Source organism: Sipha flava, unplaced genomic scaffold (genome assembly GCF_003268045.1).
Source record: "Sipha flava isolate LNK unplaced genomic scaffold, YSA_version1 19923_pilon_pilon, whole genome shotgun sequence".
NCBI classification, from domain to species: Eukaryota; Metazoa; Arthropoda; class Insecta; order Hemiptera; family Aphididae; genus Sipha; species Sipha flava.
The window spans coordinates 19,965-37,248 of record NW_020272779.1 but is presented as its reverse complement, the minus strand read 5'-3'; the positions used below and the strand labels follow the sequence as shown (position 1 = coordinate 37,248).

The window sequence follows — 17,284 nt, the reverse complement described above, 5'->3', positions numbered from 1 at the left end:
AGACCACATGAAACTATATTTCGAGCGCAGGCAAATTTCCAAATCCTCCGATTTTGAGAATCTCGTTCAACTCATATCGTGGACTATAATGGAAAGCGCCAGTGATCCGAGTACGATATTTTCTTATTTTATTGTTACGTGCTAAAAGCGATTTGATGCTTTTCAGTATGTTCAAGAACATTTATAACCATCGTTGTCGTTACACTGTTTAAATAGTTGTCATCATCTTTATATCGACTGCTCGATTTTATTTTATTTTACTATTTCTCTTACAGTTTATAGCCTAATCAGTGCAAGTCTCAGTATATTGAACACGACTGCATTTGATATGTTCTTACACGAAATATAGCAGGTTACATATGTAAGTCCTATATCTCGTGCAGGAAATTGCATTCACCAAAAATGACATCTACTCTCTTAAATTTTTGGGCATTCGGTGTAAAACAGAGCTGCAATGTCGAGCTGTCTCTTTTAAGCTCCGTTAACGGTCGTCTTAATTCTGCTTCTCTGCGCGTTTTTCTACCAACGATTTTTATCACAATAATAATTTATGAACATATAATGTACACTCACATATTACAAAATTGCTTTATAAATTGCTGTTTTTTGATTTTCTAGCTGAAATCACGATAAACCAAACCATAGACGGTTTTTTTACCGGGCGCCCGTACAAATCAGTCGATCAATTCATTACCACCAATGGTTATTTTTTCCAATCTGATCGGCCGTTGTAACCGTTCAAACCAAATGGTGTTTCGATAAAATATACTAAAATAGTAGTACACACGTAAGTTTCGTTTCTGTAGAGTATTTGAATTGCACCCGAAAGAAAATCCGTAAAAATACTTCCTTAACCTAAGAATAAGACTGCCGCTTCTTCAACCGATCCTTAAATACAATCTTACCTATAACAATACAATTTTAATTTATAAATGTATTCTATGTGCCATGTATAGGCCTTGATATAAACGTTTTCGTTACAGGTGCCGTTTTTGTTATTATGACATGCAGCAATGACTTTGCCGGTTGGCTTGGCTGTGACAGCACATTAATCTGGCCCGTTGGCCTCAATTAAGACAACCAATTATTTATTCTTCTTGTAGTATATATGTATTTATATTTTATGTTAAATCAATGCATTGTATTATAAAACTACGTATTTTGCATCAAAAAGACTTTCATTGTTTTACAAAAATGTGTAATAAAATGTTTGTTATTGAAATCTAACCTTAACCCCATCCTTGTTACGTTATGATTTTATGGTATTCTATCGTAAATAGTAAGATACTGTGTAAAATATTATGTGTACAACGGATGGGTTTCCTAAAATAGTTAAATGTGCTGCGAAACGGAACTGACGAAGTAGCCGATGACACCTTGTTGTGGTTCGCAAGTGATTTTGTAAGTTTTGCAAGTTCGATTGTAGACGACCATAAACGACGAAAGCACTTAGCATTAAGAAAACGTTGCTCCGAAATGAGCTCACGTGTGTCAAAGACGACAAGCGCAAGCTGAACAATTGTTACATGATGAATGTTTAAGCTATTGTTTTTTCTTATATTCTTACTATAACTATAACTTGTTTTGTATAAAATATTAACATCATAATATTTAACTGTTATATTTTATTTACTGTGAATTTTCGGTACTCTAATTTTGTTTCAATCGTAAATAATAGTTATAGATTTAAGTGTACTATTTTAATTTACTGAGTGATCAAATTTGATATAACAGCGGTAACTCTATTAAGTATGCGAGATGTAAAAAAAATTAAGTTTACCAAGTAAACCCATAGACTTTCAATATAAGTATTGTTATAAACCAAAATGAGTGAAAAGAAAAGAAAAATAATATAAAATATTGTAGGGTAAGTAATGGATATGGAACTGGATTGAATACACTCCTCCTTGTTTAAGGAAGGTCATTCGGAGTTACAAATGTTCGAGATCCGATCAGTGCAACTGATAAGTTTCGGAAGCTAAATAAAATAGAGCTTACTTGGATCGTCGTCGATCTTTGGGTGTTGACGAGGTGGACATAATATAATATTATGATGAATAGAGATGAGAATGGAGTGAAATAGAAATTAAGTCCAAAAAGTCTCAATTTATGGTGAACAGATCGTGGACACTTATACTGTAAAAAATAAATAAAAACACAATAACCCAAGCAAATTTCGATTTCCTAAAAGAACTCTTTTGAATAACATTTTAAAATTCAAAGGCGACGTAATATATTCGATTCGATATATTTTAGCGTTTATGTTATAAGGCGGGACACACACCAGAGAGATACGATATATACGATATGCGATTTACGATAATAATTGTATTGCAACTTCCACTCACTCTTATAATACGCAACTCTTACGATATTATGATATAGATAATAAAAATAAAACTATGGAAAAAAGTTACCGATGGAGATCTCGAATCCCACTAAGACAAACTAGAGAAATGTAAATTCGTGACACATTGGCGGAATATTTTATTTCTCCAGAAGGTAGTCTACCTCATCAATATATATAAAAATGTATTATTATCAATTATTATAAATTCATGATTTAGGTATATCTAACAAGTATTAAATATTTTTATTTTAATTACCTATTTATTTATTGATTACAATGTAATTCACTCATTCAATTTTTCAATATAATTGTAGAATATATGATTAATGTACCTTTTACTTAATGACTATATGTGACAATAATACTCTCGTACGTCATATTGACGATTGTGTACTTTAAAATGTATTTGAGAGTTTTTAAATTAATTGTGAAAGAATCATACAACATTATTCTATTTGACTAAAACAAATTTTTTTAGTTGAATAAAAACGTTTTTGAATAAAAAATATTACGGTTTTCAATTAAAAAAAAATTACACTTACCGGAATCGTGAACAGTATCTTTCCAAGCTTTTTCTGTGACATCTCGTCTGCTATAATAATACTTTAAGGTATAATTCCATGTACATCCAGGACCGTATTTAGGGGGCACAGGTAGGTTATGATAGGTAGGTAGCAGGCACATGCCCGGGGACGTCAAGTCTCAGAGAAGGTAAAATAATTTAGCAAAATTTTAAAAATTTTGTACCTAATGAAAAAAAGATAAAATAGTATGTTTTATTATGTTTTATGTTATAATTTGTTAATAAAAAAAAGGAAATTGAATGTTTTGTTATGTTTTAATGTGTTAATTAAAAAAGGTATCAAACGATTTTCATTTATAAGTTATATTTTAATATTAAAGAATCTCGATTATGGATGAAATAATAAGTGGTATATTATTATTTTTTTTTTTTTTGGGGGGGGGGCGGCTTAAATTATATGCCCGAGGGCGCCAAATTTTTAAATAAAGGTTTTGGGTATAGTATAGTACAGTACAGATTCTAATAATAGATAATTGTAATATTGTAGAAGTTAAGATAAAAAGAATAAAAATACAAGTTTAAAAAATCAAGCTAAGTAGTAATAATTAACTAGTACAATTTATGAGTTTTTGAATTATTAATGATAAGGAATTATAAAAAATATTTCATAGAATTTTCAGCTATTCATTTTTCATACTTAACGGTGCGTAACCCTATATATAGTCGTGGACCCGTAGTATTATGCTCGACATACCACCCTACTATTATACAACTGATTGTGTGAATCTTCCAAAAACCAAAAAAGTTTTAAATTGTCTCTTTCTTTACTTTGCGTTAAAATAGAAAATCTTTGTGATGACGGTTTCAATTCAACCTTAGTGGCGTATTTAAGGGGAGGAGATGGAAGCGATCACCTCTCCCCCCATTAATTGATAAATTTGTGTAGGTATTTTCTATATATTTATTATATTTATTAAGATAAAATTATAAAAATTACATAGAAACTTGCAATTTATGATTTACCAAGATTACCTATTGTTGATTATTATTTTAAATAAAATTTTTTTTTTTTAGTAGGTAACTGATGTTGTATAGTTATTTTATGTGTTTATGATCTTAAAATGTTTAAACATTTTTCAAAAAATATGTAATGTACATTAAAAAAAAAAAAAGACAATTACTTACCTATCTTTCTAGTGTTTTAACTCCCATTTATTTGGGGATTTGGGGGGGGGGGGAGAATTAATATACCCTACAATATCGATTTTTGGTAATATTAGGGTGTGTTGCAACCCCATATCTGGATTCACCATTACTTCAAACACTCGATTATTCTGACTTGAAGATCTAACCACACAAATTTCTCCCAAAAAAATGTAGGATGGGATTGATTTAAATGATAAATTGTTCGCTTTGTTATAAATATTAAGTTAAAGTGATTTATTAAATATTATGTTGTAAATTATTTTAAATGAATTCCTAGCACACATTTGATGTTTGATTTTATGGATAGAATTTTCCTAAGACTATTATATAGTTGAATATTAAAAGTAAATTACATGTCATCAAATAACTCGTGTGATCGAATTAGCATACATTGGAGCGTATAAGTAGGTTACTATTTATTAGAATATATTATTTAACAAGAAAAGTCAAACCATACACTTTAATGTAAATCATAATGCATCATAATTATGACGTATGATAAATTTGTTAGTTAAATTTTTGTAATGACACTTAAAAGTATAATGCACAATTCGTTTACATTAATTATGTAGTATTTCACTGAAATTATTTGAACCTAATAATTGAATAATTTACCATAAATGAAAGGTCGTTCCATTGTTAATTATTAACGAACGGGATAGGATTCGAGATATCTATGTTAGAATTAAAAGTTACCACACTATTCTGAACAAGTACATTGGTTTACTATTGAAAATGGAAAGTCTTAAAGCTAGAGATGACACTAAAAGTGAAATACAAACATTTTTCAAGGGTTTAAATATATTTTTAACAGGAGGAACAGGAGCTGTTGGACAAGTGTTATTGGAAAAATTACTGAGGTGAGTAAATTAAATCAATTTATTTTTATAATATTTCCAATAATAACGCAATCGCACTAAGCCATTTTCGATTTCTGTTTAAAAATCAATGACGTCATAATTATTATAAAATAGGTTGTATTATATAATAACACGAATCATTTTTAAATTCAAATCTCATTACGGTTTGCGCGTTTAGATTTGAGTTTATTTTTCAGGACATTAAGTTAGTATAATCAAATATATACCGTAAGACTACTTTGAAATAAAAAATGTTCTATTTTTTATTTTATATTATAATCATCATATAAGTTTTGGTTACATAGGTATACATTATTATATTCTTGTATACATATTTATTATAATTTAGTTTGCTTCCATAATTGTTTTGTACGAAATAAAACTGTTATGAATTAAAAACAAAAAAATAAACGAAAAAAATACCAAAAGTATTTTACTGTTCTCTTAATGGTTCCATATTGTAATTTGTGTCGATGATTTGTAACCCTAAACAAAATCTAACGTCGTTTTCTGAGGATGGTAGCACACAAATTGGGTCGAGTGAATAGCTATTGAGTATGTTTTAGAATCATTGGTTTTCAGTGGTTTATATATATTTTATTCATAAATGAATAAATGAAAAATTATCCTCTGCAGAGTTCTTAGAGATGATAATATTTATAACTCCAGTACTGAATTCGAGAAATAATTGTCTTTTTTTTTAGTGCCACAATGCATATCAAATATATTTAAAAAACTATGACCTTTATTTTGATATGCATTTTAAATTATATAAAAAAAAAAAAAATGATTAATACTCTGTTAAATTGATATTACTTGTGATAAATAATTTATTATATTTTATGTGTATTTATTGTTCCTTTTAATCTCTTTTTTTTTTTTCAACAATTTATGAAATTTAGTTATACGTATTATAATAATGCTTCACTCTAATTGTTGTACTCATTATCCCTTTAGGGTGTTTAAAATTTAAAACAAAAATAACGTTAATAATAATCATTTTTACTATTATAATTGTCGATCTAATGATACACATCTTAATGATTAATGATATTTAATAAAAATAAATACTAAAATTGTTAATCATTAAATACATATTTTCCAAAATCGTATAATATCATAATTATCATTCCACAATGCGTAAGCGCAGTGAAATATGTTTTTTTTTTTTAAAGCAACACCTATTTTGAATACCAAATTTGGATATGCCCATTTATTTTAAATAATTTTGATGTATCAATGATTCTAAAATCAATATTGGCTGAGTAATAATTGCTATTTCAATTTTAAGCAATTTTTACAATTCATTAAAATGCATAAAACTATTTATAATAATAATTTATTATTTATTCCAATATAATCTGGCTGAGAAATTCAGTTTTCCTTAAATTGGTAAACATACTGTATATATCAGTGAAGGGGAAGAGGAAAGCAAAAAAAAAAAAAAAAGACCGGCCTGCAGCATGCAGATAACGCGTAAAATAAAATGAAACAAATCCAATAGTTCTCGGGTGAAAAATTATACGTAGAAAATGTATGTTTTTCGTTGATGATAAATAATTATTAATTATCTTTGATGTTTCGTTATCGAAACGTTATAGATCATGCCCGATAAGCAACGTATTCCTTTTGGTGCGCGAGAAGAAGAACAAGAGCCCGGAGACGAGAATCGATGAGCTGTTCAACATGCCGGTAGGTTTTGCGATAGAAACACAATAAATCCGAGTTCCTAGTCAGTAAAACTTGCGCGTGCAGTTGTTTGACAGGCTAAAAGTGGTTCAACCGAATTTCATTCGGAAAATCACCCTGGTTATTGGCGACTGCGAGAAACCCGATTTGGGTTTGTCGGAAGAGGACAAGGCGCTGCTCGTGGCACGTGTGGACGTGGTGATACACTGCGCCGCCACCGTAAACTTCATCGAGCCGTTAAGACGGACGACGTTCATCAATGTCAGATCCACCAGGGACCTACTGCTGCTCGCCAGACGGATGAACGGGTTAAAGGTAAACGAGTTTGATGTCGTTATCGGTGAAAACGATAATATTTTCAATATGTCCAAAGCGAGCTTGTCTCGTCGGTTCGACGATCGAATTGTTAACATTATGGTATTATTATATGCTCTCGGCCGACTGCAAGTTGCATTTCAATGCATACTTACCCTCATGATGTAAATCGTGTTCCCAATATTTTTCTTCTAAATTTTAATTTGTGTATAGATCAATATTTCCCTTTCCCAGTCCATCAGCCGTTGTTATAGGTTCAATTTGCCGTCGATATTACTGTAATGATATTGACTTAGGCTAAAAAATGTTTTTTTATTTTTTATTTTTCTTTATCAAGAATTTTTTCATTAAATTCGTCAAGATTTTCACTATAGAAAATAATGTTTTTGTCATTGACTGCAATGAAAGTAAATTATAAGGACCTCGCGAACTCGATTTCAGATATTATTTTAGCTTCTAATTCTCATCCAAACGAGTATCACGTACTTAACACATGCCGCTTAATAAATACGAATTGCTTTGTCTGTAAATATTTTAATTTTATATTTATTTATTTTTGGGTTTTCCACCGGATGCTATGTAAGAATTCATATTAGAATGTAATTGGAATGTGTTAGATGATTTACGGAGCAGTGGTCGCTTACTATCGGACCGCGGAAGGCGGCATGCTTTTTTGAAATATTTTATTTGATTAGTCATTATTATTTAATTTTATTTGACTCAGATTATAGTTGTATCCCTTAAAAAAATAATTTTTTATTCAGGAACTCGTTTATTTATTATTTTAATCATTAGGATTCCAATAGAAATAACTTGCTGACCCGTAATTTAGAGGAATCGTTACCAATACATATATCGTATTATTGTAATAATATGGGCCTTTCGTTTGTGTATCTTTAGCGTTTTCAAACCGTATTAATGTCACATTTGTTCATTCATATCTTTGCTACCTAAATCGTTACTTATACATCATTGCTACGTGTTATTATGTTGTTAAAAAAATAGGTGTTCGTGTATGTTTCGTCAGCGTTTTCAAATTGTAATCGAAATTATATCGATGAAATCATCTACGAAAATCACATTCAAGGTGACACCCTTATAGAAATGGCTGAAAACATGACGGATTCAGCTATGGATTCAATAACCAATAAGTACGTGTTTTTATATCGTTAAGACTTTTCGAAAAAAAAAAAAATAAAATAATATTGAGATTAAATAACAATATTAATATGATTAAATTTTTTTTATAGATTGTTAAAAAATTGGCCTAATACTTACACGCTATCAAAGTGTATCGCGGAAAACATCGTTCAGCAGTATGGTAGTGGAATGCCTATATGCATTACTAGACCTGGAATCGGTAGGTATAAGAAGGTATCTCGGCATTTAGCCGATTTCAGTTCATTTTGGCCAATGGGCAGTGAACCGAATAAGATATCGGGCAAATTCATAGTCGACGGCCAATAGGCCTAATAAATTACAGTTAATTAGAGCTTTAGCATTACAATAACTTTCTAAAACATATTTTTGTAATTAATTAATTAAATTTAGCTTAAATGTTACTTATAAATAATATTTGCATAATTTGGTGTGTCGGTTGAATCTTTTGCAGAGACGATCAAATTGAAAAGTTTAGTTTTTTGAGAATTATTACAAATTAATATAAACAATTTTTATTTTCCACGTTTAAATAATAGAAAGTGGAAATGTGATAACGATGGATGTGTTGAATGAGAAACCAATAAATGTTTGGGTTTATTCCGTATATACAGTGGAATAATTGAGAATATATCATGGGTGGGGATCATCATTTGATGGATATCGAAATTAATTTTCATAGAATGTTTTTGCAGAGCTTCTCCCACCACACACTGTTCTTATCTAAATTTTATATCTCATCACCTATCAATATTATTATTCTGTATTACATAAAAACATTAACATACATTTTTTAACAAATCTGTTATAAATTGTTTTCATTTTACAGTATTATGTCTAGATTCCTAAGCTTTCTGGCTAGTTCATCAATGATCTCTTCGTTTAAAAATGTAATGGTAGCTCCATACTTTCGTAGGAACGCTCCATTTCGTATCGTTTTTGTCGTGAGTCAAATGGCACGGGACACGAGGTGAGGAGTACCAGTAGCTACACTCTCGTGCACGTCTTCCAAATCGTCAGTGTTAATTATCAGCATTATTTGCCTTGGTCTTGGGGTTTCTTTGTTATGATTTTTTCAGATATTTTAATATTATTTTATTATTTAAATATATATATATATATATACTTGTATAAGTTATTAGTAGTTATTCCGGTTACTATGAAAATACATTTTGTTAAGCAAAAGCGCACTGCTATTATAATTATGTATCTCTGATAACCTGTTTCAACGATAGGTTTTTTTATTCAAATCATTTTTTAAACGAATTCCACTATAGGATTATTTACCATATCATGTCCATACGTTTGTAGTACGTAAGTGCAGTACGTGGCACGGCACCTCATATTTTTCAATAAATAACATAAAGAAAGAGAAACGGGCCATTTATTTCAAAAATAATCTTACCGGTCATACCCCCCCCCCTCATCGTCCGTGATTATTAACACTGATAATCGTCATCGTTTTTGATTGCTTTCAGTTGTCAGTACATATGATGATCCAGTACTCGGATGGGTAAACAATTTTGTCGGCGTGAACGGTTTGACATTAGGAGCCGGACTAGGCGCCATACGAGTAGTGTTAGCGAACAACATAAAACTCGCTGTGGTTCCTTCGGACAGAGTGGCAAACGCAATTATATCATCCGCTTGGCACACAGGCGTCGTCGGGTAAGGATTTCGACTTCCATACGCAATACACAACGGGCGAATGATTAACATTATCGTGGCTATCAAGCGCAATCGTTCTTATAACGCTTTCTCGATCATAAGTTGTTGATTTTTAATAGTAAACGACGGGGAAAACATTTACAAACAAAACACGTGAGAGAGCATTATCAACGAATTGATTCGTCAATCGGTATGGTTTTAACGTGGATCAGTACATCAATCTGCGTAACTTTCGATTTTAAAATGTCGACCTAAACCTTCGACTTCGTACTATAAACGATTTGTTTTACTGTGTATAGATTGATACATATTAAAATGACAAGGGCATTGATAAAACGTGTGATCTACCGGATCCGCCCTGATCTACTATTAACACGTACCGTATAACATGCCGTTTGTGACTAAATACGCGGTGACAATGTACGATAACGTTAGTTAAATGAAACCGATTAGAGAAATAAGTACATCTAATTTCACAGTCTACAGGTCACTACGTCTATATGTGTTTACCATTAACCAAGTCGTGTGTTCGCGAGTGTATTTTAAAAATGTAAGCATCGGATTTTTATAAAATTATTAATTCTGAAAACTCTAGAATCTCTTCAAAACCACGGACTATTGCCGAAAGAACATGAAATTGGTAATTGCGAAAAATGTGGTGGTGCCATTAAAATGTGTGTCCGAAAAAAGCGATAAGCATCCGAAAAGACGCGAAAATATATATATATTTCAGATGCGTTGTAAAAGGATGTCAAACTTTCAAATCGACTCGTTCAAATGATTTATTTTTCACCTACACCGACCTTAATTCTCGTTGTTATTCACTAGTTATTTACTATTTTCCCGGTAGATCACTCACTAAAACTTAAGTCTTCGGTAAATCCACGCTTTACCAATGCCCGTCAAAGATAATATTAATTACATTTTTTAGTATTAAACATAAATATTAATTATACGTTTTTTTTCTTCGCTCATAGTACAACCAATTCCATACCAGTGTTTAACTACGTATGCGTTAACATGGCTCCGAGAGTACGTCTTTCTTATTTATTGGATACCATTATAAATACGGTGATTAAGAAAAAATTATTTTCAAAAAATCAGGTAATTGTAATAATAACTTTTATCCGAGGTCTTATGGTAGAGCTTCCTATTAATTTTCTAATGTATATATATATATCTAAGATTCCTAATATTTTACGTGTTCCCGTGAAATTAACATTCGAAGATATATGAACTTGTACACGTGTAATTATTAACATGTATACGTATCAGAGTTGGGCAAAATTTTATCTAGATAATTATTCGAATAAATATGTATTCGAATAAAAAATTATTCGATTGATTTTTTTACAATTCTTCGAATAATAATTTATTCGACTAATTTTCAAATACAATTATTCGAATAAAAATGTATTCGACTGATTTTCAAATACAATTATTCGAATAAAAAATTATTCGACTAATTTAGAAACAATATTATTGGAATAATTTGTGATCATAATATTATTTGAATAATTTTTAAGCATAGTTATCCTATCTTAGTATTTATAGTAGTAGTTAGTACTAATTACTAAATATGTATTATGAAATAATGATTATAATTCTTCTAGTTTGTTCATGTATTTAGTATTTACCTTTATAGTAATTAATTATCAATATTGAAGATATTATTATATCTAGTTTAGTCCAGTTTCTGTACTATATAATATAGTCTCAGATATTTTCGTACTATGAACTAACTACGTATGTTCAATGTTGTATTTCATATTTATAAGTTCAAATATATAGAGCTCTACACATATTCAAATATTATTATATATATATTTCTTTACTTTCTTATATAAATCAATATTTGTTTTTTATTATACAATATTTTTAAATTTTTCCAAAAATTATTCAAATAATTTTTTATTCGGATAATTGTGTTTGAAAATCATTCGAATAATAATTTATTCGAATAATTGAGTTTGAAAATTAGTCGAATAATAATTTATTCGAATAATTGTATTTGTAAATTAGTCGAATAATAATTTATTCGAATAATTGTGAAAAAATCATTCGAATAATAATTTATTCGAATAAAATGTTATCTAAATAATCATCTAAATAAAATTTTATTCGAATAACGCCCAACTCTGATACGTATACACGTGTACACGTATATTAGTCTTAATATTTTATTTAAATTCATAATATTGTAAAAGCTACAAACTTAAATTTTTTGATAATAACTATGTTCTTTTTGAAGTTATCGCGTCATATTCGCAGTGTACACTACGTAGTACTACATAATACATAACACTTAAACAGATATTCGTGAATATACTAAAATACGTGAATATGTACATTAAATTCACGTGCATTAAAATACACATTTATCTGTCATGAACTCCGTGTTCACGTACGTATTAGTTCACGTTTCCAATCGAGACCTCTAGTCCTTAAGGTCTAAGACATTCGTTCAGAGATAGAGAAAAATAATTTAGATTGTTAACGATTTAGGTCTTTCATTAACTATAAATTAAGTTTTCGGTTTTACCACAGTAATTTCCGATATCAAATAAAACTGAATAACACATGCTCGTGCTATAAAATACTAAATACGGGCAGTGGCGTATTCAGTGATGGGGGGATAGGGGGTTATAACCCCATGAACATTTTTCAATGTTTAATAAATTTAATGATTAATCGATATAGCGCCCAGCGGTCCCCATTACTTTCAAGATATCGTATAGTTAAATTTTTTCTACCATTCTCCCAAAAAAAAAAAAAAAAAAAATCTGGGTACGCCATTGAACACGCGTTGAACCACTGTGTAATAATTTGTCCTAGCAATATTACCAGGTGGTTTCAATAAAACATGGAACATTGCATCTTTGTTAATTTTGCGTTAAAGTAACGTCTATGTAACTGTAAATTTTCCGTATTGCTGTCTTTCAATTAACATCCTTTAAACATCACTCTAAAACATCCAACCAACAACAAATTGTAACATTATAGTATATTATCAAAAAAAAAGGCAAAAATGACTATATCCCAGAGAGACACCTGCGGGTGTCATTCGAACTTTATACCATGCAAAGCTAATAACCTAACCTTTTTATATTTATATATATTTATTCTACCAAATTTTAAATACTAGAATTATATAATTTTTGTTAATACTAAAAAATTTAAATTATGTTTAACATTATTCGTTCCATTACAAAAATGGTACACTTTACCGTCTTTTGTATCTAGTTTTCTACAGTAATTATTTTTATAATCCATCTACTAATAAATTTTAAAATGTTGTGTAAAATATCATGAAATGGAAGATGATATGACATATACCTTAGTATACAGTTGTTTCATTAATCCTTGAATGTTTCACCTTTTAACTAGGTACTTACTTTAATGGTAACTATTATAACTAGCTAACATAATTAACATACATTTTAAGACCCATAGTTTATCTAGGTTTGTTTTAGATATATTTTATACTTATTTCATAACAAAACATTTTATTTTTTACTAAATTATATTATTATATATATACCTTTCAATATAAGTTTTTTTTATTGAAAACAAGTTTTAAAAAAAGGTTAAATAATTACTTATTACATTAAAAATTGCATTTCATTATAATGGTTACGAATATTTAATACCTAATTATTGTTCTTGTATATTTACGCTATATAAATAAAAATATGCCAACCAATAGGTAGGTAATAATGAATAACAAAACATAGTAAAGCATTAAAAAAAAAAAAGAAACATGTATACATTTATAATTTATTTAATATATAACCATATATATATATACCTTCATTTTTATTGTTTCAATACATTAAACATAATATTTCGGTCCAAAATACAATATACCTAATATATACAAATAAATGGCTAATATTTACATCTAAATTATATTATAAACTAATAAAATTGAAAAATTTGAAATATAAAATTGAAATAACATATTTTCATGAAGAAGAGAAGTACATACGGCAATTGAATTTGACAGTTAGTTACAAACATTTATACTTAATATCTGATAAATTAATACAAAATTCATTAGATAAATGGGTGACATTTATAATATAAACACCAATTTTAGAATAATGCATGTTTAGAATTGGTATAGAGTCAGTAAACTTTTTTTACAATAAAATAAACATGTTTATCAAAAGCTTTCACTATAGCAGATACAATACTATTATCTTTTAGCACTAAATATTTGAATTTTTATTTTAGAATGTTAATTTGAACGTTTGAATATTGTAAAATAATTTTTTTCATAAAGTTTGTCATTGGCACTAAATAATAAAGAAAGAGTATTATTTTCTAATTCTTTGAATATTAAAAGATACTGAGACAAATTTTTTTAAAGTATCATTATTGTATTTATCTTTGATTCAATTATAGGTTTCTTGTAATGGATATTTAGCTGATTTAATAGATTTTTGAATTTCTTGTAAATAATTCTCATATCTAAAAGAGCTGAAATTATCAAATGGGCCACAAGTATTAACAAAAATAGGAAAATGGATTAAACTATGAACGTTATACGTAAAAAATTGTGAGCCATATAAAAAACCATAATCAGTAACAAATTTTTTAAGAAACTGTAATGCTTTATATTTAGTATTAAATTTTTGACAAGTTTCAGAACACGCTAAAATTCGAATGAATTCATACAAAATTACAAAATTAGGTATTTATGAATAACTTAATCTAGTATACTTGGATGACAAATTTGTTGAATCTTCTTTTTCATTATTATAAACACTGACACTGCCGACGCCCGCGACGGCTATATTATAGTTGAGTGTTACAAATAAATATCGTTATCTTATAACAAGTATTGTAAAAATCACTGATGTTTCAAATATAACTTAAAACCGACATCGCTGGGATGTTGGAAATGTTTAGCATGCTTATTTTTATGACGGAACCCAACCGGGCCTCCGGTCGTCGGTGTATAATTCTATAATACAAGTTAAGATACTTGCTCACTTTGATCGGTATACACTCAGACATGTTTATCACATATTCAGTAAAACATAGATCAGAAAATAAAATATTATATCGAACTTCGGCCAGAATTTGGTTTAAAAACTGTATCGAATCGTATGTATTAAAATAAATCAGTATAAATTAATTTTTTTCAGATATGGTATCCAGGAATAATTTACACTTCATCAAAACCAATTTACAATGTTCTATTCTTCCTGTTACATTATTTACCAGCAATTTTGGCGGATATTTTCCTACGATTAACTAATAACAAAATAAGGTAGGTAATATAAAAATATTTCTAAGTTTGTTTTTGATGAGTGCACATCATTATATAAATTACTAATTTACTATAATAATGTGATTAGTGCTGTTAGAATTTATAAAAAAGTTTACAAGTTACAAAATGTCCTGTCACCTTTCACACTAATTGAATACAAGTTCAACGATCAAAACGTAATGGATTTGATTTCACGACAAACTGATTGCGATAAGTCATTATTTAATATGAATTTGGCTGATTTGAATTGGGAAGCATATTGTGAATCCTGTATTCGGGGATGTTTTAAATACATACTTCTGGAATCTGAAATGCCCAAACTAGATATTTGGAAAAGGGACGATACAAATTTATTAATGTATATGTAAATATTTTTCTTAAGTAAATAAATATGATGCGTTGTTAAAAATGTAATGCACCAAGATAAAATATTTATAGCAATATAATTTATTATAATATGTTTTATTTTATTTTTTCAGGGTTTTTTTTGTTACACTATGGATTTATTGCTATCATGGCTGTTATAATATTTTATACATTTATCTTAGTACTAAATTTTATATTTTAGTAATAAAACGTATGTTTTCATGTTATATTTGTAAAATATATATATTCAACTGAACTCTTACATTTAGATATAATTTAAATATACATAATTTTTTATTCTGTTGGTATTTTTTTTTCTTTTGTTCATAGTTTTAAAATTAGTTGTAAAGTAGTTGTAATTTGAATTAAGATCGATTGGGTCATATACATATACCTATATAAGGTATTGCAAGATTGGCAAATTGTGAGGTGTATATGTAACAAAGTAAATCAATGAAATCAGAATACTTACTTTATATTATTTGAAGACAGTCAGTTTTTTCAAATTATATATTTTTTGTACTATTATCGATTTCTATAGAAAACTGAATAGTTTTTTCCCGAATGATCTTTTTTGTTTATTCCATAGACATGACTAATGGAACTTAACATATCTGGAGACTATACTAAATACGTTATCAATTATACGAATCAAAAAAAGTAATGTTAATTTGCAGATGAAAAATTTAAATTCCTGTAATTAGGAGTCAAATCAATAATACAATTTTTTTGGAACCAATTTAAAGGTTTTATTTGAATTTTTCTAATTTTGGGAGTCAATGATCATCACAAAAAAAGGAAAAAATCAAAACTGCACACAGTTTTTTACTATTGTAAATACAGTACGAATTTTATATACATTTTACCATTATAGCAAAATTACCCGTTTTCGCCCAAGAGGTATTTATTTTATTATTTACAATTAGAGTAAATCCCATTTCAACGTAAAAAAAATTTGTTAAGTTGAAAAAAAAAACTTCCTATATTCTAATAGTATTCATTTTTATTTTTAATATTTTTCTTTATTAATTTACATATATCTCCAAAAGTAGTTATCGAAATCAAAACATTAAACAAAATAAAATATTTTCTAAGTAACCGAAAAGTGAAACAATTATCAGGACTAGAGCCCAAAATTGTTTCAATCTTTAAAAAAGCGATTTCTAAAAAATCATATAAATTCTATACATAGTAAGTACATTCTCTCAAAAAATTACATACGAATAGGTATGGTAATTTTGGCCGTTCGCAGATCAGTAAGTGAGTGTCATCAGTCAGTGTTATTAGATATTATTTTACACATATAATAGATATAAATATGTAAATATATAGTAGATACCTAAAAATTAGTTAAAGAAAATAATAATGAGTACATATAATATGTTGTAATCTTTTGGGATTTTATAATAGTGTGCATTCAATATTTATTGGCTGAAAACTATTGGTCAGTAACCTAAAGACCGATCCAAGTAATGCCGTTGGATTCTATAGTTTTTTTGTTTTTTGTAAAAAGAAATGAAAGATTAAAATGAAAAATTTAATGGTTTTTGGTGAGAGAATATCGAAAAGGTTATTTGTGGTATGTGTTGACTATTTGTCAAACATAGGGAACTCGCATATAAGCATATATATACATATATAGGCCAATGACGGATTGCTTAATATTTTAAAGTAATAATGATAGTAATAATAATGAAAAAATGAGAGATAGACGTATCATTTTTAAGGTCGAAGTGTTGCATTATGCCGGGTTATAGAAAATATCCATGTTGCTTCGTCCTCCACAGCTATCGCCATGCCGTATAGGTCATGTGGTTACATATTTGACAGTCCTCAAGAGACGATGTCCTACTAGACAATGGAGAGGCGTC

The 17,284-nt window shown here is 28.5% G+C and overlaps 1 protein-coding gene across 2 annotated transcripts; it reads left to right on the top strand.

Annotated features, from left to right (window-relative positions):
- The first annotated feature begins 4,709 nt into the window (after nucleotides 1–4,709).
- Nucleotides 4,710–15,642, top strand: LOC112681903 (fatty acyl-CoA reductase 1-like). Of its 2 annotated transcripts, XM_025552256.1 has the most exons (10): nucleotides 4,710–4,939; nucleotides 6,541–6,631; nucleotides 6,695–6,943; nucleotides 7,949–8,094; nucleotides 8,194–8,303; nucleotides 9,580–9,769; nucleotides 10,747–10,873; nucleotides 14,923–15,047; nucleotides 15,136–15,386; nucleotides 15,530–15,642. In XM_025552256.1, exons 1-10 carry the CDS (start codon nucleotides 4,815–4,817, stop codon nucleotides 15,613–15,615), a joined length of 1,500 nt encoding a protein of 499 aa, XP_025408041.1. In that variant the 5' UTR covers nucleotides 4,710–4,814; the 3' UTR covers nucleotides 15,616–15,642. The 2 variants fall into 2 exon arrangements, with proteins under 2 accessions (XP_025408041.1, XP_025408042.1); XM_025552257.1 differs by lacking the exons at nucleotides 10,747–10,873; nucleotides 15,136–15,386; nucleotides 15,530–15,642 and having other exon boundaries at nucleotides 4,712–4,939; nucleotides 14,923–15,031.
- Nucleotides 15,643–17,284: the final 1,642 nt, after the last annotated feature.

Bases quoted from the DNA above. Each gene is read 5' to 3' on its own strand.
- LOC112681903 (XM_025552256.1), top strand. From the start codon at position 4,815: ATGGAAAGTCTTAAAGCTAGAGATGACACTAAAAGTGAAATACAAACA. The intron at 6,632-6,694 runs GTAGGTTTTGCG...TTGCGCGTGCAG, and splicing joins ATGAGCTGTTCAACATGCCG to TTGTTTGACAGGCTAAAAGT. The intron at 9,770-10,746 runs GTAAGGATTTCG...CTTCGCTCATAG, and splicing joins TGGCACACAGGCGTCGTCGG to TACAACCAATTCCATACCAG.